This window comes from Scyliorhinus torazame, chromosome 19, assembly GCF_047496885.1.
Source record: "Scyliorhinus torazame isolate Kashiwa2021f chromosome 19, sScyTor2.1, whole genome shotgun sequence".
Classification (NCBI taxonomy): domain Eukaryota; kingdom Metazoa; phylum Chordata; class Chondrichthyes; order Carcharhiniformes; family Scyliorhinidae; genus Scyliorhinus; species Scyliorhinus torazame.
In genome coordinates this window covers 27,913,479-27,937,577 of record NC_092725.1, presented here as the reverse complement: position 1 = coordinate 27,937,577, position 24,099 = coordinate 27,913,479, and the positions used below count along the sequence as shown (strand labels likewise).

The 24,099-nt window shown below is 51.2% G+C and overlaps 1 protein-coding gene across 1 annotated transcript in view; it reads right to left on the bottom strand.

The window, feature by feature from the left end:
- The window catches only part of LOC140396069 (syntaxin-4-like), a 148,564-nt gene that overhangs the window by 14,009 nt on the left and 110,456 nt on the right, over positions 1 to 24,099 (bottom strand). The window contains exons 6-7 of the mRNA XM_072484167.1: positions 19,763 to 19,836; positions 8,765 to 8,902 (exon numbers count right to left, since the gene is read on the bottom strand). Of these exons, the coding sequence (XP_072340268.1) occupies positions 8,765 to 8,902; positions 19,763 to 19,836 (212 nt within the window). The remainder of the gene's footprint in view (positions 1 to 8,764; positions 8,903 to 19,762; positions 19,837 to 24,099) is intronic.

The following is a 24,099-nucleotide window of genomic DNA, read 5'->3' as shown; positions in this document are numbered from 1 at the left end:
CTGCCTGAAAGGGTGATGGAGGCCGGAACCCTCGCAACATTTAAGAAGCATTTAGAAGAGCACTTGACAGGCCGTTGCTATACAAAGCGACAGACTAAGTGCTGGAAAATGGGATTGGAATAGATAGGTGCTGGAGGCCAGAGCAGACATGAGGGGCTGAGGGCCCTCTTTCTGTGCTGTAAAACTCTGCTCAAAATAACCTACAACCCAGGGTACTAAAGGAGTTGGCCATGGAAATGCGTGGATGCGTTGGCTGTCATCATCCAAAATTATTTTGGTTCCGGAACAGTCCTCACAGACTGGAGTGCGGGAAGTGTACCTCCGCTATTTAAAAAAAGGAGGGAGCAAGAAAACAGGGAGTTGTAGACTGGCTAGTCGAACATCAGTTGTAGGGAAAGTGCTCGAGTCTATTCCAAAGGATTTGGTTACGGGACACAAAGAAAAAAGCAATGGGATTAGGCAAAGTTAACAGGGGTTCCTGAAAGGGGAATCATGCTTGATAAACCTACTGCAGGTTTTTGAGGACATAGCAGAATAGATAAGGGAGGACCAGTGGATGTGGTATATTTGGATTTTCAGGATGCTTTAAACAAAATCTCACTGAAGAGGTCAGCGCATGGGATTGGGGGCAATGTCCTGGCATGGATTAGGAATTGGTTCACAGAAAGGAACCGGAGAGTAGGAATAAATGGGTAGTTTTTTTGAAGCGGTAGGCAGTGATAATAATCTTTGTCGCAACTAGGCTTACATTAACAGGGCAATGAAGTTACTGTGAAAAGCCCCTAGTTGCCACATTCCGGCACCTGTTCGGGGACACAGAGGGAGAATTTCAGAATGGCCAAATTACCTAACAAGCACGTCTTTCGGGAACTGTGGGAGGAAACCGGAGCGCCCGGAGGAAACCCACGCAGACACGGGGAGAATGTGCAGACTCCGCACAGACAGTGACCCAAGCCGGGAATCGAACCTGGGACCCTGGCGCTGTGAAGCAGCAGTGCTAGCCATTCTGCTACCATGCCACCCCTGATAGTGGGCCCCGTAGGACATAGAACATAGAACATAGAAAATACAGCACAGAACAGGCCCTTCGGCCCACGATGTTGTGCCGAACCTTTGTCCTAGATTAATCATAGATTATCATTGAATCTACAGTGCAGAAGGAGGCCATTCGGCCCCCTGAGTCTGCACCAGCTCTTGGAAAGAGCACCCTACCCAAACTCAACACCTCCACCCAACACCAAGGGCAATTTGGACATTAAGGGCAATTTATCATTGGCCAATTCACCTAACCCGCACATCTTTGGACTGTGGGAGGAAACCGGAGCACCCGGAGGAAACCCACGCAGACACGGGGAGGACGTGCAGACTCCGCACAGACAATGACCCAAGCCGAAATCGAACCTGGGACCATGGATCTGTGAAGCAATTGTGCTATCCACAATGCTACCGTGCTGCCCTTAAGAACAAATAAATCTACACTATATCATTTTCCCGTAATCCATGTACCTATCCAACAGCTGCTTGAAGGTCACTAATGTTTCCGACTCAACTACTTCCACAGGCAGTGCATTCCATGCCCCCACTACTCTCTGGGTAAAGAACCTACCTCTGATATCCCTCCTATATCTTCCACCTTTCACCTTAAATTTATGTCCCCTTGTAATGGTGTGTTCCACCTGGGGAAAAAGTCTCTGACTGTCTACTCTATCTATTCCCCTGATCATCTTATAAACCTCTATCAAGTCGCCCCTCATCCTTCTCCGCTCTAATGAGAAAAGGCCTAGCACCCTCAACCTTTCCTCGTAAGACCTACTCTCCATTCCAGGCAACATCCTGGTAAATCTTCTTTGCACCTTTTCCAGAGCTTCCACATCCTTCCTAAAATGAGGCGACCAGAACTGTACACAGTACTCCAAATGTGGCCTTACCAAAGTTTTGTACAGCTGCATCATCACCTCACGGCTCTTAAATTCAATCCCTCTGTTAATGAACGCGAGCACACCATAGGCCTTCTTCACAGCTCTATCCACTTGAGTGGCAACTTTCAAAGATGTATGAACATAGACCCCAAGGTCTCTCTGCTCCTCCACAATGCCAAGAACTCTACCGTTAACCCTGTATTCCGCATTCATATTTGTCCTTCCAAAATGGACAACCTCACACTTTTCAGGGTTAAACTCCATCTGCCACTTCTCAGCCCAGCTCTGCATCCTATCTATGTCTCTTTGCAGCCGACAACAGCCCTCTTTACTATCCACAACTCCACCAATCTTCGTATCGTCTGCAAATTTACTGACCCACCCTTCAACTCCCTCATCCAAGTCATTAATGAAAATCACAAACAGCAGAGGACCCAGAACTGATCCCTGCGGTACACCACTGGTAACTGGGATCCAGGCTGAATATTTGCCATCCACCACCACTCTCTGACTTCTATCGGTTAGCCAGTTCGTTATCCAACTGGCCAAATTTCCCACTATCCCATGCCTCCTTACTTTGTGCAGAAGCCTACCATGGGGAACTTTATCAAATGCCTTACTAAAATCCATGTACACTACATCCACTGCTTTACCTTCATCCACATGCTTGGTCACCTCCTCAAAGAATTCAATAAGATTTGTAAGGCAAGACCTACCCCTCACAAATCCGTGCTGACTATCCCTAATCAAGCAGTGTCTTTCCAGATGCTCAGAAATCCTATCCTTCAGTACCCTTTCCATTACTTTGCCTACCACCGAAGTAAGACTAACTGGCCTGTAATTCCCAGGGTTATCCCTAGTTCCTTTTTGAACAGGGGCACGACATTCGCCACTCTCCAATCCCCTGGTACCACCCCTGTTGACAGTGAGGACGAAAAGATAATTGCCAACGGCTCTGCAATTTCATCTCTTGCTTCCCATAGAATCCTTGGATATATCCCGTCAGGCCCGGGGGACTTGTCTATCCTCAAGTTTTTCAAAATGCCCAACACATCTTCCTTCCTAACAAGTATTTCCTCGAGCTTACCAATCTGTTTCACACTGTCCTCTCCAACAATATCGCCCCTCTCATTTGTAAATACAGAAGAAAAGTACTCATTCAAGACCTCGCCTATCTCTTCAGACTCAATACACAATCTCCCGCTACTGTCCTTGATCGGACCTACCCTCGCTCTAGTCATTCTCATATTTCTCACATATGTGTAAAAGGCCTTGGGGTTTTCCTTGATCCTACCCGCCAAAGATTGTTCATGCCCTCTCTTAGCTCTCCTAATCCCTTTCTTCAGTTCCCTCCTGGCTATCTTGTATCCCTCCAATGCCCTGTCTGAACCTTGTTTCCTCAGCCTTACATAAGTCACCTTTTTCCTCTTAACAAGACATTCAACCTCTCTTGTCAACCATGGTTCCCTCACTCGACCATCTCTTCCCTGCCTGACAGGGACATACATATCAAGGACACGTAGCACCTGTTCCTTGAACAAGTTCCACATTTCACTTGTGTCCTTCCCTGCCAGCCTATGTTCCCAACTTATGCACTTCAATTCTTGTCTGACAACATCGTATTTACCCTTCCCCCAATTGTAAACCTTGCCCTGTTGCACGTACCTATCCCTCTCCATTACTAAAGTGAAAGTCACAGAATTGTGGTCACTATCTCCAAAATGCTCCCCCACTAACAAATCTATCACTTGCCCTGGTTCATTACCCAGTACTAAATCCAATATTGCCCCTCTGGTTGGACAATCTACATACTGTGTTAGAAAAGCTTCCTGGACACACTGCACAAACACCACCCCATCCAAACTATTTGATCTAAAGAGTTTCCACTCAATATTTGGGAAGTTAAAGTCGCCCATGACTACTACCCTATGACTTCTGCACCTTTCCAAAATCTGTTTCCCAATCTGTTCCTCCACATCTCTGCTACTATTGGGGGGCCTATAGAAAACTCCTAACAAGGTGACTGCTCCTTTCCTATTTCTGACTTCAACCCATACTACCTCAATAGGGTGATACTCCTCGAACTGCCTTTCTGCAGCTGTTATACTATCTCTAATTAATAATGCCACCCCCCCACCTCTTTTACCACCCTCCCTAATCTTATTGAAACATCTATAACCAGGGACCTCCAACAACCATTTCTGCCCCTCTTCTATCCAAGTTTCCGTGATGGCCACCACATCGTAGTCCCAAGTACCGATCCATGCCTTAAGTTCACCCACCTTATTCCTGATGCTTCTTGCGTTGAAGTATACACACTTCAACCCATCTCCGTGCCTGCAAATACTCTCCTTTGTCAGTGTTCCCTTCCCCACTGCCTCATTACATGCTTTGGCGTCCTGAATATCGGCTACCTTAGTTGCTGGACTACAAATCCGGTTCCCATTCCCCTGCCAAATTAGTTTAAACCCTCCCGAAGAGTACTAGCAAACCTCCCTCCCAGGATATTGGTGCCCCTCTGGTTCAGATGCAACCCGTCCTGCTTGTACAGGTCCCACCTTCCCCAGAATGCGCTCCAATTATCCAAATACCTGAAGCCCTCCCTCCTACACCATTCCTGCAGCCACGTGTTCAACTGCACTCTCTCCCTATTCCTAGCCTCGCTATCACGTGGCACCGGCAACAAACCAGAGATGACAACTCTGTCTGTCCTGGCATTCAACTTCCAGCCTAACTCCCTAAACTTGTTTATTACCTTAGGAATCGGTGTTTGGGCCCCAGTTATTCACAATATACATCAATGATTTGGATCAGGGGATCAAATGTAATATTTCCAAAGTTTACTGACGACCCACGAATGGTGGGAATGTGAGCGGTGAGGAGAATGTTAAAAGGCTTGAAGGTGATTTTGGCAAACTCAGTGAGAGGGCAAATACATGGCAGATGAAGTATAATGTGCATAAATGTGAATTTAGCCATTTCAGACTGAGGAACAGAATGGCAGAGTAGGACTTAAATGGTGATAAACTGGGGAGTGTGGATGTACAAAGAGACCTAGCTGCCCTCGTATGCCAGTCACTGAAAGTAAGCAGACAGGTACAACAAGCAGTTAGGTGTGGTGGCCTTCATTGCAAGTCGACTTGGGTACAGGAGCAAGGATGTCTTATTCCAGCTGTGCGTGGCTATGGTGATCCCACAGCTGGAGTATTGTTGGTTTCATTATCTAAAACGGAGATATTAATAATAATAATAATGAAAATCGCTTATTGCCACAAGTAGGCTTCAATGAAGTTACTGTGAAAAGCCCCTAGTCGCCACATTCCGGCGCCTGTTCGGGGAGGCTGTTACAGGAATTGAACTTTGAGCACTTTGGTGATAGTGACCACAATTCGATTACGTTTACTTTAGTGATGGAAAGGGATAGGTATATACCGCAGGGCAAGAGTTATATCTGGGGGAAAGGCAATTATGATGCGATGAGGCAAGACGTAGGATGCATCGGATGGAGAGGAAACCTGCAGGGGATGGGCACAATGGAAATGTGGAGCTTGTTCAAGGAACAGCTACTGCGTGTCCTTGATTATGTGTGTACCTGTCTGGCAGGGAGGAAAGGGTCGAGCGAGGGAACCGTGGTTTACTAAAGCAGTCGAAACACTTGTCAAGAGGAAGAAGGAGGCTTATGTAAAGATGATACATGAAGGTTCAGTTAGGGCGCTCGAGAGTTACAAGTTAGCTAGGAAGGACCTAAAGAGAGAGCTAAGAAGAGCCAGGAGGGGACATGAGAAGTCCTTGGCAGGTAGGATCAAGGATAACCCTAAAGCTTTTTATAGATATGTCAGGAATAAAAGAATGACTAGGGTAAGAGTAGGGCAAATCAAGGACAGTAGTGGGAAGTTGTGCGTGGAGTCCGAGGAGATAGGAGAGGAGCTAAATGAATATTTTTTGTCAGTATTCACACAGGAAAAAGACAGTGTTGTCGAGGAGAATACTGAGAATCCGGCTACTAGACTAGAAGGGCTTGAGGTTCATAAGGAGGAGGTGTTAGAGATTCTGGAAAGTGTGAAAATAGATAAGTCCCCTGGGCCGGATGGGATTTATCCTAGGATTCTCTGGGAAGCTGGGAGAGATTGCTGAGCCTTTGGCTTTGATCTTTAAGTCATCTTTGTCTACAGGAATAGTGCCAGAAGACTGGAGGATAGCAAATGTTGTCCCCTTGTTCAAGAAGGGGAGCAGAGACAACCCCGGTAACTATAGACCAGTGATCCTTACTTCTGTTGTGGGCAAAGTCTTGGAAAGGTTTATAAGAGATAGGATGTATAATCATCTGGAAAGGAATAATTTGATTAGTGATAGTCAACACAGTTTCGTGAAGGGTAGGTCGTGCCTCACAAACCTTATTGAGTTCTTTGAGAAGGTGACCAAACAGGTGGATGAGGGTAAAGCAGTTGATGTGGTGTATATGGATTTCAGTAAAGTGTTTGATAAGGTTCCCCACGGTAGGCTACTGCAGAAAATGCAGAGGCATGGGATTCAGGGTGATTTAGCAGTTTGGATCAGAAATTGGCTAGCTGGAAGAAGACAAAGGGTGGTGGTTGATGGGAAATGTTCAGACTGGAGTCCAGTTACTAGTGGTGTACCACAAGGATCTGTTTTGGGGCCACTGCTGTTTGTCATTTTTATAAATGACCTGGAGGAGGGCGTAGAAGGATGGGTGAGTAAATTTGCAGATGACACTAAAGTCGGTGGAGTTGTGGACAGTGCGGAAGGATGTTACAAGTTACAGGAGGGACATAGATAAGCTGCAGCGCTGGGCTGAGAGGTGGCAAATGGAGTTTAATGCAGAAAACTGTGAGATATTTCATTTTGGAAGGAATAACAGGAAGACAGAGTACTGGGCTAATGATAAGATTCTTGGCAGTGTGGATGAGAAGAGAGATCTCGGTGTCCATGTACATAGATCCCTGAAAGTTGCCACCCAGGTTGAGAGGGTTGTTAAGAAGGCGTACGGTGTGTTAGCTTTTATTGGTAGAGGGATTGAGTTTCGGAGCCAGGAGGTCATGTTGCAGCTGTACAAAACTCTGGTGCGGCCGCATTTGGAGTATTGCGTGCAATTCTGGTCGCCGCATTATAGGAAGGATGTGGAAGCATTGGAAATGGTGCAGAGGAGATTTACCAGAATGTTGCCTGGTATGGAGGGAAGATCTTATGAGGAAAGGCTGAGGGACTTGAGGCTATTTTCGTTAGAGAGAAGAAGGTTAAGAGGTGACTTAATTGAGGCATACAAGATGGTCAGAGGATTGGATAGGGTGTACAGTGAGAGCCTTTTTCCTCGGATGGTGATGTCTAGCACGAGGGAACATAGCTTTAAATTGAGGGGAGATAGATATAAGACAGATGTCAGAGGTAGGTTCTTTACTCTGAGAGTAGTGAGGGAATGGAATGCCGTGCCTGCAACAGTAGTGGACTCGCCAACACTAAGGGCATTCAAATGGTCATTGGACAGACATATGGACGATAAGGGAATGGGCTTTAGAGTGGTTTCACAGGTCGGTGCAACATCGAGGGCCGAAGGGCCTGTACTGCGCTGTCATGTTCCATGTTTTATGTTCTGAACTCACGCTGCTGGCCTTGTTCTGCATTGCAAGCCAGCCGTTTAGCCTGCTGTGCTAAACCAGCCCCCGAGGGAGTGCAGCGGGGGCTCACCAGACAGATTCCTGGGATGGCACGGTTGCCATGAGGAAAGATTGGGTCTGTACTCGCTGTAACTTAGAAGAATGAGAGGGGATCGAATATAGAACACAGAACTGTACAGCACAGTACAGGCCCTTCGGCCCACGATGTTGTGCCGAACTAGTCTGAAACTAAAAGTAAATCAACCTACTCCCAATCATTCTAGTGCACTCCAAATGCCTATCCAATAACCGCTTGAAAGTTCCTCAAGTGTCCGACTCCACTACCATAGCTGGGAGTGCGTTCCACGCCCCAACCACTCTTTGAGTAAAGAACCTACCTCTGACATCTCTCCCACATCTTTCACCATGAACCTTATAGTTATGCCCCATTGTAAAAGCTACATCCACCCCAGGAAAAAGTTGCTGAACGTCCACTCTATCTATCCCTCTCATCATCTTATACACCTCAATTAAGTCACCTCTCATCCTCCTTATAGAACAAATAGAAATGTCTAACATTCTGACAGGGTTGGACACACTGGATGCAGGGATATTATTCCCTCCGGCTGGGTGTGGGGTGGGGTCTAGAACAAGGGGTCACTCTCAGGATATGGCGCCGGCCATTTAGGACGGAGATGAGGAGATGTTGAATATACGAAAGAAGGAAACATATGGATGTCTGGGCGGTTAAAAGTGTCAGAGGCTACAGGGAGAGTGAGGGAGTGTGGTGTTGAGACAGAGGAACTGCCAGGATTAGCATAAATGGTGCAGCAGGCTCGAAGGGCTGGATGTCCTACTCTGCTCCCGTTTTCCACGTTTCTGTGTAAAATGACACTTGAGGAGTGGGGCCGACACTGGGAGATGCCATTCCAGTTCAGATGGTAACCGATTATCCCCGACGTACTTCCCCAGAGATTCTGCAGCCTTCAATCCCCTGGGGGAATTTGGGGCTCCCGACGTCAGTGTCTGTCAGGAAGGGCTTTGGACGAATGCGGAGCCACTTTGAGTGGACCAGCATTGACTGCTGGCCGTCAGGTAGGCCACAGAACGTGTCCTCCGCCATCATGTCACAACATGAGAAAAGGCCTCAATAAATAGGCCCGAAAGGGAAGAACAACATCTCCCTCGGGATCCAATCCAAATTCGTCTACGATACAAAGACAAGCTCCTTGCCTGGGCCTCAACCTCCATCGCCAAGTAGGTGAACATCTCGTGGAGCTCCACGATGCTACGCTCCAAACGTTTGATCTCCGTGTGACGGCTTTCAATGTCATCTAAGGCCTGCTTCGTCACCTGGGCTTCCTGCATCAACTACATGTACAGAGAAATGTGTTAGAGACACTGCCCTTTCCAGCTCTGGCAAAGGATGTCACAGTGTATTAGATATACAGTCCTTTCCCACTCTGGGACTGGATGTCACAGTGTGTTAGATACACTGTCCTTTCCCCCTCTGGGACCGGGTGTCACAGTGTATTAGATATACAGTCCTTTCCCCTCTGGGACTGGGTGTCACAGTGTGTTAGATACACTGTCCATTCCCCCTCTGGGACGGTGTCACAGTGTGTTAGATACACTGTCCTTTCCCCCTCTGGGACTGGGTGTCACAGTGTATTAGATACACTGTCCTTTCCTCCTCTGGGACTGGGTGTCACAGTGTGTTAGATACACTGTCCATTCCCCCTCTGGGACCGGGTGTCACAGTGTGTTAGATACACTGTCCTTTCCCCCACTGGGACGGTGTCACAGTGTGTTAGATACACTGTCCATTCCCCCTCTGGGACCGGGTGTCACAGTGTGTTAGATACACTGTCCTTTCCGTCTCTGGGACTGGGTGTCACAGTGTGTTAGATACGCTGTCCTTTCCCACTCTGTGACTGTGTGTCACAGTGTGTTAGATACACTGTCCTTTCCCCCTCTGGGACCGGGTGTCACAGTGTGTTAGATACACTGTCCTTTCAGTCTCTGGGACTGGGTGTCACAGTGTGTTAGATACGCTGTCCTTTCCCACTCTGTGACTGTGTGTCACAGTGTGTTAGATACACTGTCCTTTCCCCCTCTGGGACCGGGTGTCACAGTGTGTTAGATACACTGTCCTTTCCGTCTCTGGGACTGGGTGTCACAGTGTGTTAGATACGCTGTCCTTTCCCACTCTGTGACCGGGTGTCACAGTGTGTTAGATACACTGTCCTTTCCGTCTCTGGGACTGGGTGTCACAGTGTGTTAGATACGCTGTCCTTTCCCCCTCTGGGACCGGGTGTCACAGTGTGTTAGATACACTGTCCTTTCCCACTCTGGGACCGGGTGTCACAGTGTGTTAGATACACTGTCCTTTCCCTCTCTGGGACCGGGTGTCACAGTGTGTTAGATACACTGTCCTTTCCCCCTCTGGGACCGTGTGTCACAGAGTGTTAGATACACTGTCCTTTCCCCCTCTGGGACCGGGTGTCACAGTGTGTTAGATACACTGTCCTTTCCCCCTCTGGGACCGGGTGTCACAGTGTGTTAGATACACTGTCTTTTCCCCCTCTGGGACCGGGTGTCACAGTGTGTTAGATACACTGTCCTTTCCCCCTCTGGGACCGGGTGTCACAGTGTGTTAGATACACTGTCCTTTCCCCCTCTGGGACTGGGTGTCACAGTGTGTTAGATACACTGTCCTTTCCCCCTCTGGGACCGGGTGTCACTGTATGTTAGATACACTGTGGTTTCCCCCTCTGGGACCGGGTGTCACAGTGCGTTAGATACACCGCCCTTTCCCCCTCTGGGACCGGGTGTCACAGTGTGTTAGATTCACTGTCCTTTCCCCCTCTGGGACCGGGTGTCACAGTGTGTTAGATTCACTGTCCTGTCCCCCTCTGGGACTGGGTGTCACAGTGTGTTAGATACACTGTCCTTTCCCCCTCTGGGACCGGGTGTCACAGTGTGTTAGATTCACTGTCCTTTCCCCCTCTGGGACTGGGTGTCACAGTGTGTGAGATACACTGTCCTTTCCCCCTCTGGGACCGGGCGTCACAGTGTGTTAGATACACTGTCCTTTCCCCCTCTAGGACCGGGTGTCACAGTGTGGTTAGATACACTGTCCTTTCCCCCTCTGGGACCGGTCGTCAGTGTGTTAGATACACTGTCCTTTCTCCCTCTGGGACCGGGTGTCACAGTGTGTTAGATACACAGTCCTTTCCCCCTCTGGGACAGTGTCACAGTGTGTTAGATACACTGTCCTTTCCCCCTCTGGGACCGGGCGTCACAGTGTGTTAGATACACTGTCCTTTCCCCCTCTGGGACAGTGTCACAGTGTGTTAGATACACTGTCCTTTCCCCCTCTGGGACCGGGCGTCACAGTGTGTTAGATACACTGTCCTTTCCCCCTCTGGGACCGGGTGTCACAGTGTGGTTAGATACACTGTCCTTTCCCCCTCTGGGACCGGGCGTCAGTGTGTTAGATACACTGTCCTTTCTCCCTCTGGGACAGGGTGTCACAGTGTGTCAGATACACTATCCTTTCTCCCTCTGGGACCGGGTGTCACAATGTGTTAGATACACTGTCCTTTCCCCCTCTGGGACCGGGTGTCACAGTGTGTTAGATACACTGTCCTTTCCCCCTCTGGGAACGGGTGTCACAGTGTGGTTAGATACACTGTCCTTTCCCCCTCTGGGACCGGGCGTCACAGTGTGTTAGATACACTGTCCTTTCTCCCTCTGGGACCGGGTGTCACAGTGGGTTAGATACACTGTCCTTTCTCCTTCTGGGACCGGGTGTCACAGTGTGTTAGATACACTGTCCTTTCCCCCTCTGGGACCGGGCGTCACAGTGTGTTAGATACACTGTCCTTTCTCCCTCTGGGACAGGGTGTCACAGTGTGTTAGATACGCTGTCCTTTCCCCCTCTGGGACTGGGTTTTACAGTGTGTTAGGTACGCTGTCCTTTCTCCCTCTGGGACCGGGTGTCAAAGTGTGTTAGATACACTGTCCTTTCCCCCTCTGGGGCCGGGTGTCACAGTGTGTTAGACACACTGTCCTTTCTCACTCTGGGATTGGGTGTCACAGTGTATTAGATACACTGTCCTTTCCCCCTCTGGGACCGGGTGTCACAGTGTGTTAGATACACTGTCCTTTCTCCCTCTAGGACCGGGTGTCACAGTGTGTTCGATACACTGTCCTTTCTCCCTCTGGGACAGGGAGTCACATGTGTTAGATACACTGCCCTTTCCCCCTCTGGGACTGGGTGTCACAGTGTGTTAGATACACTGTCCTTTCCCCCGCTGGGACCGGGCGTCACAGTGTGTTAGATACACTGTCCTTTCTCCCTCTGGGACCGGGTGTCACAGTGTGTTAGATACACTGTCCTTTCCCCCTCTGGGACCGGGTGTCACAGTGTGTTAGATACACTGTCCTTTCCCCCCTGGGACCGGGTGTCACAGTGTGTTAGATACACTGTCCTTTCCCCCTCTGGGACCGGGCGTCACAGTGTGTTAGATACACTGTCCTTTCCCCCTCTGGGACAGTGTCACAGTGTGTTAGATACACTGTCCTTTCCCCCTCTGGGACTGGGAGTCACAGTGTGTTAGATACACTGTTGTTTCCCCCTCTGGGACTGGGTGTCACAGTGTGTTAGATACACTGTCCTTTCTCACTCTGGGACTGGGTGTCACAGTGTGTCAGATACACTGTCCTTTCCCCCTCTGGGACTGGGTGTCACAGTGTGTTAGATACACTGTCCTTTCCCCCTCTGGGACTGGGTGTCACAGTCTGTTAGATACACTGTCCTTTCCCCCTCTGGGACCGGGTGTCACAGTGTGTTAGATACACTGTCCTTTCTCACTCTGGGACTGGGTGTCACAGTGTGTCAGATACAATGTCCTTTCCCCCTCTGGGACTGGGTGTCACAATGTGTTAGATACACTGTCCTTTCCCCCTCTGGGACTGGGTGTCACAATGTGTTAGATATACTGTCCTTTCCCCCTCTGGGACCGGGTGTCACAGTGTGTTAGATACACTTTCCTTTCCACCTCTGGGACCGGGTGTCACAGAGTGTTAGATATACTGTCCTTTCCCCCTCTGGGACTGGGTGTCACAGTGTATTAGATACACTGTCCTTTCCCCCTCTGGGACTGGGTGTCGTAGTGTGTCAGATACACTGTCCTTTCCCCCTCTGGGACCGGGTGTCACAGTGTGTTAGATACACTGTCCTTTCTCACTCTGGGACAGGGTGTCACAGTGTGTTAGATACACTGTCCTTCCCCCTCTGGGACTGGGTGTCACAGTGTGTTAGATACACTGTCCTTTCTCACTCTGGGACAGGGTGTCACAGTGTGTTAGATACACTGTCCTTTCTCACTCTGGGACAGGGTGTCACAGTGTGTTAGATACACTGTCCTTTCTCACTCTGGGACTGGGTGTCACAGTGTGTCAGATACACTGTCCTTTCCCCCTCTGGGACTGGGTGTCACAGTGTGTTAGATACACTGTCCTTTCGCCCTCTGGGACCGGGTGACACAGTGTGTTAGATATACTGTCCTTTCCCCCTCTGGGACTGGGTGTCACAGTGTGTTGGATACACTGTCCTTTCCCCCTCTGGGACTGGGTGTCACAGTGTGTCAGATACACTGTCCTTTCCCCCTCTGGGACCGGGTGTCACAGTGTGTTAGATACACTGTCCTTTCCCCCTCTGGGACTGGGTGTCACAGTGTGTTAGATACACTGTCCTTTCCCCCTCTGGGACAGGGAGTCACAGTGTGTTAGATACACTGTCCTTTCCCCCTCTGGGACCGGGTGTCACAGTGTGTTAGATACACTGTCCTTTCCCCCTCTGGGACTGGGTGTCACAGTGTGTTGGATACACTGTCGTTTCCTCCTCTGGGACCAGGTGTCACAGTGTGTTAGATACACTGTCCGTTCCCCCTCTGGGACCGGGTGTCACAGTGTGTTTGATACACTGTCCTTTCCCCCTCTGGGACTGGGTGTCACAGTGTGTTAGATACACTGTCCTTTCCCCCTCTGGGACAGGGAGTCACATGTGTTAGATACACTGCCCTTTCCCCCTCTGGGACTGGGTGTCACAGTGTGTTAGATACACTGTCCTTTCCCCCTCTGGGACCGGGTGTCACAGTGTGTTAGATACACTGTCCTTTCCCCCTCTGGGACCGGGTGTCACAGTGTGTTAGATACACTGTCCTTTCCCCCTCTGGGACTGGGTGTCACAGTGTGTTGGATACACTGTCCTTTCCTCCTCTGGGACCAGGTGTCACAGTAAGTTAGATACACTGTCCTTTCCCCCTCTGGGACCGGGTGTCACAGTGCGTTAGATACACTGTCCTTTCCCCCTCTGGGACTGGGTGTCACAGTGTGTTAGATACACTGTCCTTTCCCCCTCTGGGACTGGGTGTCACAGTGTGTTAGATACACTGTCCTTTCCCCCTCTGGGACCGGGTGTCACAGTGTGTTAGATACACTGTCCTTTCCCCCCTGGGACCGGGTTTCACAGTGTGGTTAGATACACTGTCCTTTCCCCCGCTGGGACCGGGCGTCACAGTGTGTTAGATACACTGTCCTTTCCCCCTCTGGGACTGGGTGTCACAGTGTGTTAGATACACTGTCCTTTCCCCCTCTGGGACCGGGCGTCACAGTGTGTTAGATACACTGTCCTTTCCCCCTCTAGGACTGGGTTTTACAGTGTGTTAGATACACTGTCCTTTCCCCCTCTGGGACTGGGAGTCACAGTGTGTTAGATACACTGTTGTTTCCCCCTCTGGGACTGGGTGTCACAGTGTGTTAGATACACTGTCCTTTCTCACTCTGGGACTGGGTGTCACAGTGTGTCAGATACACTGTCCTTTCCCCCTCTGGGACTGGGTGTCACAGTGTGTTAGATACACTGTCCTTTCCCCCTCTGGGACTGGGTGTCACAGTGTGTTAGATACACTGTCCTTTCCCCCTCTGGGACCGGGTGTCACAGTGTGTTAGATACACTGTCCTTTCTCACTCTGGGACAGGGTGTCACAGTGTGTTAGATACACTGTCCTTTCTCACGCTGGGACTGGGTGTCACAGTGTGTCAGATACACGGTCCTTTCCCCCTCTGGGACTGGGTGTCACAGTGTGTTAGATACACTGTCCTTTCACCCTCTGGGACCAGGTGTCACAATGTGTTAGATACACTGTCCTTTCCCCCTCTGGGACTGGGTGTCACAGTGTGTTAGATACACTGTCCTTTCCCCCTCTGGGACTGGGTGTCACAGTGTGTTAGATACACTGTCCTTTCCCCCTCTGGGACTGGGTGTCACAGTGTGTTAGATACACTGTCCTTTCACCCTCTGGGACCAGGTGTCACAATGTGTTAGATACACTTTCCTTTCCACCTCTGGGACCGGGTGTCACAGCGTGTTAGATATACTGTCCTTTCCCCCTCTGGGACTGGGTGTCACAGTGTGTCAGATACACTGTCCTTTCCCCCTCTGGGACCGAGTGTCACAGTGTGTTAGATACACTGTCCTTTCTCACTCTGGGACTGGGTGTCACAGTGTGTCAGATACACTGTCCTTTCCCCCTCTGGGACTGGGTGTCACAGTGTGTTAGATACACTGTCCTTTCGCCCTCTGGGACCGGGTGTCACAGTGTGTTAGATATACTGTCCTTTCCCCCTCTGGGACTGGGTGTCACAGTGTGTTGGATACACTGTCCTTTCCCCCTCTGGGACTGGGTGTCACAGTGTGTTAGATACACTGTCCTTTCCCCCTCTGGGACCGGGTGTCACAGTGTGTTAGATACACTGTCCTTTCCCCCTCTGGGACCGGGTGTCACAGTGTGTTAGATACACTGTCCTTTCCCCCTCTGGGACTGGGTGTCACAGTGTGTTGGATGCACTGTCGTTTCCTCCTCTGGGACCAGGTGTCACAGTGTGTTAGATACACTGTCCTTTCCCCCTCTGGGACCGGGTGTCACAGTGTGTTAGATACACTGTCCTTTCCCCCTCTGGGACTGGGTGTCATAGTGTGTTAGATACACTGTCCTTTCCCCCTCTGGGACAGGGAGTCACATGTGTTAGATACACTGCCCTTTCCCCCTCTGGGACTGGGTGTCACAGTGTGTTAGATACACTGTCCTTTCCCCCTCTGGGACCGGGTGTCACAGTGTGTTAGATACACTGTCCTTTCCCCCTCTGGGACCGGGTGTCACAGTGTGTTAGATACACTGTCCTTTCCCCCTCTGGGACTGGGTGTCACAGTGTGTTGGATACACTGTCCTTTCCTCCTCTGGGACCAGGTGTCACAGTCTGTTAGATACACTGTCCTTTCCCCCTCTGGGACCGGGTGTCACAGTGTGTTAGATACACTGTCCTTTCCCCCTCTGGGACTGGGTGTCACAGTGTGTTGGATACACTGTCCTTTCCTCCTCTGGGACCAGGTGTCACAGTCTTTTAGATACACTGTCCTTTCCCCCTCTGGGACTGGGTGTCACAGTGTGTTAGATACACTGTCCTTTCCCCCTCTGGGACTGCGTGACACAGTGTGTTAGATACACTGTCCTTTCCCCCTCTGGGACAGTGTCACATTGTGTTAGATACACTGTCCATTCCCCCTCTGGGACTGGGTGTCACAGTGTGATAGATACACTGTCGTTTCCCCCTCTGGGACTGGGTGTCACAGTGTGTTAGATACACTGTCCTTTCCCCCTCTGGGACCGGGTGTCACAGTGTGTCAGATACACTGTCCTTTCCCTCTCTGGGACCGGGTGTCAGTGTGTGAGATACACTGTCCTTTCCCCCACTGGGACTGGGTGTCACAGTGTGTTAGATACACTGTCCTTTCCCCCTCTGGGACCGGGTGTCACAGTGTGTTAGATACACTGTCCTTTCCCCCTCTGGGACCGAGTGTCACAGTGTGTTAGATACACTGTCCTTTCCCCCTCTGGGATCGGGTGTCACAGTGTGTTAGATACACTGTCCTTTCCCCCTCTGGAACCGGGTGTCACAGTGTGTTAGATACACTGTCCTTTCCCCCTCTGGGACCGGGTGTCACAGTGTGTTAGATACACTGTCCTTTCCCCCTCTGGGATCGGGTGTCACAGTGTGTTAGATACACTGTCCTTTCCCCCTCTGGGACCGGGTGTCACAGTGTGTTAGATACACTGTCCTTTCCTCCTCTGGGACCGGGTGTCACAGTGTGTTAGATACACTGTCCTTTCCCCCTCTGGGACTGGGTGTCACAGTGTGTTGGATACACTGTCCTTTCCTCCTCTGGGACCAGGTGTCACAGTGTGTTAGATACACTGTCCTTTCCCCCTCTGGGACCGGGTGTCACAGTGTGTTAGATACACTGTCCTTTCCCCCTCTGGGACTGGGTGTCACAGTGTGTTAGATACACTGTCCTTTCCCTCTCTGGGACTGGGTGTCACAGTGTGTTAGATACACTGTCCTTTCCTCCTCTGGGACCAGGTGTCACAGTGTGTTAGATACAGTGTCGTTTCCCCCTCTGGGACCGGGTGTCACAGTGTGTTAGATACACTGTCCTTTCCCCCTCTGGGACTGGGTGTCACAGTGTGTTAGATACACTATCCTTTCCCTCTCTGGGACTGGGTGTCACAGTGTGTTAGATACACTGTCCTTTCCCTCTCTGGGACTGGGTGTCACAGTGTGTTAGATACACTGTCCTTTCCCCCTCTGGGACCGGGTGTCACAGTGTGTTAGATACACTGTCCTTTCCCCCTCTGGGACTGGGTGTCACAGTGTGTTAGATACACTGTCCTTTCCCCCTCTGGGACAGGGAGTCACAGTGTGTTAGATACACTGCCCTTTCCCCCTCTGGGACTGGGTGTCACAGTGTGTTAGATACACTGTCCTTTCCCGCTCTGGGACCGGGTGTCACAGTGTGTTAGATACACTGTCCTTTCCCCCTCTGGGACTGAGTGTCACAGTGTGTTAGATACACTGTCCTTTCCCCCTCTGGTACCGGGTGTCACAGTGTGTTAGATACACTGTCCTTTCCCCCTCTGGGACTGGGTGTCACAGTGTGTTAGATACACTGTCCCTTCCCCTCTGGGACCAGGGGCGAGATTCTCTGACCCCCCACCGGGTCGGAGAATTGCCGGGGGCTGGCGTGAATCTCGCCCCTGCCGGTTGCCGACTTCTTCGGCACCAGATATTCGGCAGGGGTGGAAATTGCTCCGTGCCGGTTGGCGGGCCCCCCCCCCCCCCCCCGGCGATTCTCCGGCCCGGATGGGCCGAAGTCCAGCTGCTGGAATGCCTGTCCCACCGGCGTGGATTAAACCACCTCTCTTACCGGCGGGACAAGGCGGCGCGGGCGGGCTCCGGGGTCCTGGGGGGGGCGCAGGGCGATCTGTCCCGGGAGGTGCCCCCACGGTGGCCTGGTCCGCGATCGGGGCCAACAGATCCGCGGGCGGGCCTGTGCCGTGGGGGCACTCTTTTCCTTCCGCCTTCGCCACGGTCTCCACTATGGCGGAGGTGGAAGAGTCTCCCTCCACTGCGCATGTGCGGTGATGCCGTGAGCGGCCGCTAACGCTCCCGCGCATGTGCCGCCCGGCAATGTAATTTCCGCGACAGCTGGCTGGGCGGAAATCAGTCCAGCGCGGGCCTAGCCCCTCAAGGTTAGGGCTCGGCCGGTCAAGATGCGGAGGATTCCGCACCTTTGGGGCAGCGCGATGCCGGACTGATTTGCGCCGTTTTTGGCGCCGGTCGGCGGAGATCGCGCCGAAAACGGAGCATTTCGCCCCTGGTGTCACAGAGTGTTAGATACACTGTCCTTTCCCCCTCTGGGACCGGGTGTCACAGTATGTTAGATACACTGTCCTTTCCCCCTCTGGGACAGTGTCACATTGTGTTAGATACACTGTCCATTCCCCCTCTGGGACCGGGTGTCACAGTGTGTTAGATACACTGTCCTTTCCTCCTCTGGGACAGTGTCACATTGTGTTAGATACACTGTGCTTTCCCCCTCTGGGACTGGGTGTCATAGTGTGTTAGATACACTGTCCTTTCCCCCTCTGGGACCGGGTGTCACAGTGTGTCAGATACACTGTCCTTTCCCCCTCTGGGACCGGGTGTCACAGTGTGTTAGGTACACTGCCCTTTCCCCCACTGGGACTGGGTGTCACAGTGTGTTAGATACACTGTCCTTTCCCCCTCTGGGACTGGGTGTCACAGTGTGTTAGATACACTGTCCTTTCCCCCTCTGGGACTGGGTGTCACAGTGTGTTAGATACACTGTCCTTTCCCCCTCTGGGATCGGGTGTCACAGTGTGTTAGATACACTGTCCTTTCCCCCTCTGGGACCGAGTGTCACAGTGTGTTAGATACACTGTCCTTTCCTCCTCTGGGACTGGGTGTCACAGTGTGTTAGATACACTGTCCTTTGCCCCTCTGGGACTGGGTGTCACAGTTTGTTAGATACACTGTCCTTTCCCACTCTGGGACCGGGTGTCAGTGTGTTAGATACACCGTCCTTTCCCCCTCTGGGACTGGGTGTCACAGTGTGTTAGATACACCGTCCTTTCCCCCTCTGGGATCGGGTGTCACAGTGTGTTAGATACACTGTCCTTTCCCCCTCTGGGACCGAGTGTCACAGTGTGTTAGATACACTGTCCTTTCCTCCTCTGGGACTGGGTGTCACAGTGTGTTAGATACACTGTCCTTTGCCCCTCTGGGACTGGGTGTCACAGTGTGTTAGATACACTGTCCTTTCCCCCTCTGGGACCGGATGTCACAGTGTGTTAGATACACTGTCCTTTCCCACTCTGGGACCGGGTGTCAGTGTGTTAGATACACTGTCCTTTCCCACTCTGGGACCGGGTGTCACAGTGTGTTAGATACACTGTCCTTCCCCCCTCTGGGACCGGGTGTCAGTGTGTTAGATACACTGTCCTTTCCCACTCTGGGACCGGGTGTCAGTGTGTTAGATACACCGTCCTTTCCCCCTCTGGGACTGGGTGTCACAGTGTGTTAGATACACCGTCCTTTCCCCCTCTGGGACCGGGTGTCAGTGTGTTAGATACACTGTCCTTTCCCACTCTGGGACCGGGTGTCAGTGTGTTAGATACACCGTCCTTTCCCCCTCTGGGACTGGGTGTCACAGTGTGTTAGATACACCGTCCTTTCCCCCTCTGGGACCGGGTGTCAGTGTGTTAGATACACTGTCCTTTCATCCAATATGGGGTTACTCACATTTGCGGTGAACACCTCGTTTTGTCCGCTCTCCAGCATTTCCTCCATTTTCTCTTCAGATACTTGCATCCCGGCTATAAGGCACAGCGAGAGAGAGAGAGAGAGAGAGAGCATATTTACTGACACACCCGTGCCCCCGTTACCCAAACCTTCCTGAAGTGGCTAATCCCGAGGTCCCTGGCGCACATTTTGCCATCTGTATATTTCAACTCATCCAAACGCTGGATGAAAGCTTCACCATCCTGCATCCCGTGTCCAAGCACCAAGTCCCTATTTACCATCATCCTCTCTGCACTCTGACCCACACCAACTCCTGGTCCGACAATGCATCAGGGTCAAAACATTCTCATGCTCGTTTTCAAATCTCTCCAAGTAGATTGCACACCTACCCTATCTCTGTAACTGCCTCCATCCCCTACAACCCTCCCTATCTCTGTAACCTCCTCCGCCCCCTACAGCCCTCCCTATCTCTGCAACCTCCTCCAGCCCCGACAACCCTCCCTATCACTGTAACCTCCGCTAGCCTCTACAACCCTCCCTATCTCTGTAACCTCCTCCACCCCCTACAACCCTCCCTATCTCTGTAACCGACTCCAGCCCCTGCAACCCTTCCTATCACTGCAACCTGCTCCAGCCCCAACAACCCTCCCTATCTCTGTAACCTCCTCCAGCCCCGACAACCCTCCCTATCTCTGCAAGCTCCTACAACCCTACAAACCTCCCGATCACTGTAACCTCCTCCGCTCCCTACAACCCTCCCCATCTCTGGAACCTCGTCCAGCCCAACAACCGACCCGATCTCTGTAACCTCCTTCAGCTCCTACAACCCTCCCTATCTCTGGAACCTCCTCCAGACGCTACAACCCTCCCAATCTCTGTAACCTCCTCCACCCTTACAACCGTCCCCATCAATGTAACCTCCTCCAGCCCCTACAACTCTCCCTATCTCTGCAACCTCGTACAACCCTCCCCATCTCTGGAACCTCGTCCAGCCCAACAACCGACCCGATCTCTGTAACCTCCTTCAGCTCCTACAACCCTCCCTATCTCTGGAACCTCCTCCAGACGCTACAACCCTCCCAATCTCTGTAACCTCCTCCACCCTTACAACCGTCCCCATCAATGTAACCTCCTCCAGCCCCTACAACTCTCCCTATCTCTGCAACCTCGTACAACCCTCCCTATCTCTGTAACCTCCTCCAGACCCTACAACCCTCCCATCTCTGCAACCTCCCCCACCCCTATAACTCTCCCTACCTCTGTAACCTGCTCCAGACCCGACAACCCTCCTCATCTCTGTGACATTCTCCAGCCCAGACAGTGAGGGAGCTGGATTAACATCAGTAGAGAGACAGTCAGTAACACAGGGTGCTGGGGGAGAGGGGTTACTGAGTGACAGTGTGAGGGAGCTGGATTATCAGTAGAGATACAGTCAGTAGCACAGGGTGCTGGGGGAGAGGGGTTACTGAGTGACAGTCTGAGGGAGCTGGATTAACATCAGTAGAGATACAGTCAGTAACACAGGGTGCTGGGGAGAGGGGTTACTGAGTGACAGTGTGAGGGAGCTGGATTAACATCAGTAGAGATACAGTCAGTAACACGGTGCTGGGGGAGAGGGGTCACTGAGTGACTGTGTGAGGGAGCTGGATTAACATCCCTAGGGATACAGACAGTTACACAGGGTGCTGGGGGAGAGGGGTTACTGAGTGACAGTGTGAGGGAGCTGGATTAACATCAGTAGAGATACAGTCAGTAACACGGTGCTGGGGGAGAGGGGTTACTGAGTGACAGTGTGAGGGAGCTGGATTAACATCAGTAGAGATACAGACAGTTACACAGGGTGCTGGGGGAGAGGGGTCACTGAGTGACAGTGTGAGGGAGCTGGATTAACATCAGTAGAGATACAGTCTGTTACACAGGGTGCTGGGGGAGAGGGGTTACTGAGTGACAGTGTGAGGGAGCTGGATTAAAATCCATAGGGATACAGTCAGTAACACAGGGTGCTGGGGGAGAGGGGTTCCTGAGTGACAATGTGAGGGAGCTGGATTAACATCCCTAGGGATACAGTCAGTAACACAGGGTGCTGGGGGAGAGGGGTTACTGAGTGATGGTGTGAGGGAGCTGGATTAACATCAATAGAGATACAGTCAGTAACACAGGGTGCTGGGGGAGAGAGGTTACTGAGTGACAGTGTGAAGGAGCTGGATTAACATCAATAGAGATACAGTCAGTAACACAGGGTGCTGGGGGAGAGGGGTTACTGAGTGACTGTGTGAGGGACCTGGATTAACATCAGTAGAGATACAGTCAGTAACACAGGGTGCTGGGGGAGAGGGGTTACTGAGTGACAGTGTGAAGGAGCTGGATTAACATCAATAGAGATACAGTCAGTAACACAGGGTGCTGGGGGAGTGGGTTACTGAGTGACAGTGTGAAGGAGCTGGATTAACATCAATAGAGATACAGTCAGTAACACAGGGTGCTGGGGGAGAGGGGTTACTGAGTGACAGTGTGAGGGAGCTGGATTAACATCAATAGAGATACAGTCAGTAACACAGGGTGCTGGGGGAAAGGGGTTACTGAGTGACAATGTGAGGGAGCTGGATTAACATCAATAGAGATACAGTCAGTAACACAGGGTGCTGGGGAGAGGCGTTACTGAGTGACAGTGTGAAGGAACTGGATTAACATCCCTAGGGATACACTCAGTAACACAGGGTGCTGGGGGACAGGGGTTACTGAGTGACAGTGTGAGGGAGCTGGATAAACATCAGTAGAGATACAGTCAGTAACACAGGGTGCTGGGGGAGAGGGGTTACTGAGTGACAGTGTGAGGGAGCTGGATTAACATCAGTAGAGATACAGTCAGTAACACAGGGTGCTGGGGAGAGGGGTTACTGAGTGACAGTGTGAGGGAGCTGGATTAACATCAATAGAGATACAGTCAGTAACACAGGGTGATGGGGAGAGGGGTTACTGAGTGACAGTGTGAGGGAGCTGGATTAACATCAGTAGAGATACAGTCAGTAACACAGGGTGCTGGAGGAGAGGGGTTACTGAGTGACAGTGTGAAGGAGCTGGATTAACATCCCCAGCGATACAGTCAGTAACACAGGGTGCTGGGGGAGAGGGGTGACTGAGTGACAGTGTGAGGGAGCTGGATTAACATCAGTAGAGATACAGTCAGTAACACAGGGTGCTGGGGGAGAGGCGTTACTGAGTGACAGTGTGAGGCAGCTGGATTAACATCCCTAGGGATACAATCAGTAACACAGGGTGCTGGAAGAGAGGGGTTACTGAGTGACAGTGTGAAGGAGCTGGATTAACATCCCCAGGGATACAGTCAGTAACACAGGGTGCTGGGGGAGAGGGGTGACTGAGTGACAGTGTGAGGGAGCTTGATTAACATCAGTAGAGATACAGTCAGTAACACAGGGTGCAGGGGAGAGGGGTTACTGAGTGACAGTGTGAGGGAGCTGGAATAACATCAATAGAGATACAGTCAGGAACACAGGGTGCTGGGGGAGTGGGGTTACTGAGTGACAATGTGAGGGAGGTGGATTAACATCCCTTGGGATACAGTCAGTAACACAGGGTGCTGGGGGAGAGGGGTTACTGAGTGACAGTGTGATGGAGCTGGATTAACATTAAGTAGAGATACAGTCAGTAACACAGGTTGCTGGGGGAGAGGCGTTACTGAGTGACAATGTGAGGGAGCTGGATTAACATCAATAGAGATACAGTCAGGAACACAGGGTGCTGGGGGAGAGGGGTTACTGAGTGACAGTGTGAGGGAGCTGGATTAACATCCCTAGGGATACAGACAGTAACACAGGGTGCTGGGGGAGAGGGGTTACTGAGTGACAATGTGAAGGAGCTGGATTAACATCCCTAGGGATACAGTCAGTAACACAGGGTGCTGGGGGAGAGGCGTTACTGAGTGACAGTGTGAGGGAGCTGGATTAACATCAATAGAGATACAGTCAGGAACACAGGGTGCTGGGGAGAGGGGTTACTGAGTGACAGTGTGAGGGAGCTGGATTAACATCAGTAGAGATACAGTCAGTAACACAGGGTGCTGGGGGAGAGGGGTTAATGAGTGACAGTGTGAGGGAGCTGGATTAACATCAGTAGAAATACAGTCAGTAACACAGGGCGCTGGGGGAGAAGGGTTTCTGAGTGACAGTGTGAGGGAGCTGGATTAACATCAGCAGAGATACAGACAGTAACACAGGGTGCTGGGGGAGAGGGGTTACTGAGTGACAGTGTGAGGGAGCTGGATTAACATCAGTAGAGATACAGTCAGTAACACAGGGTGCTGTGGTGAGGGGTTACTG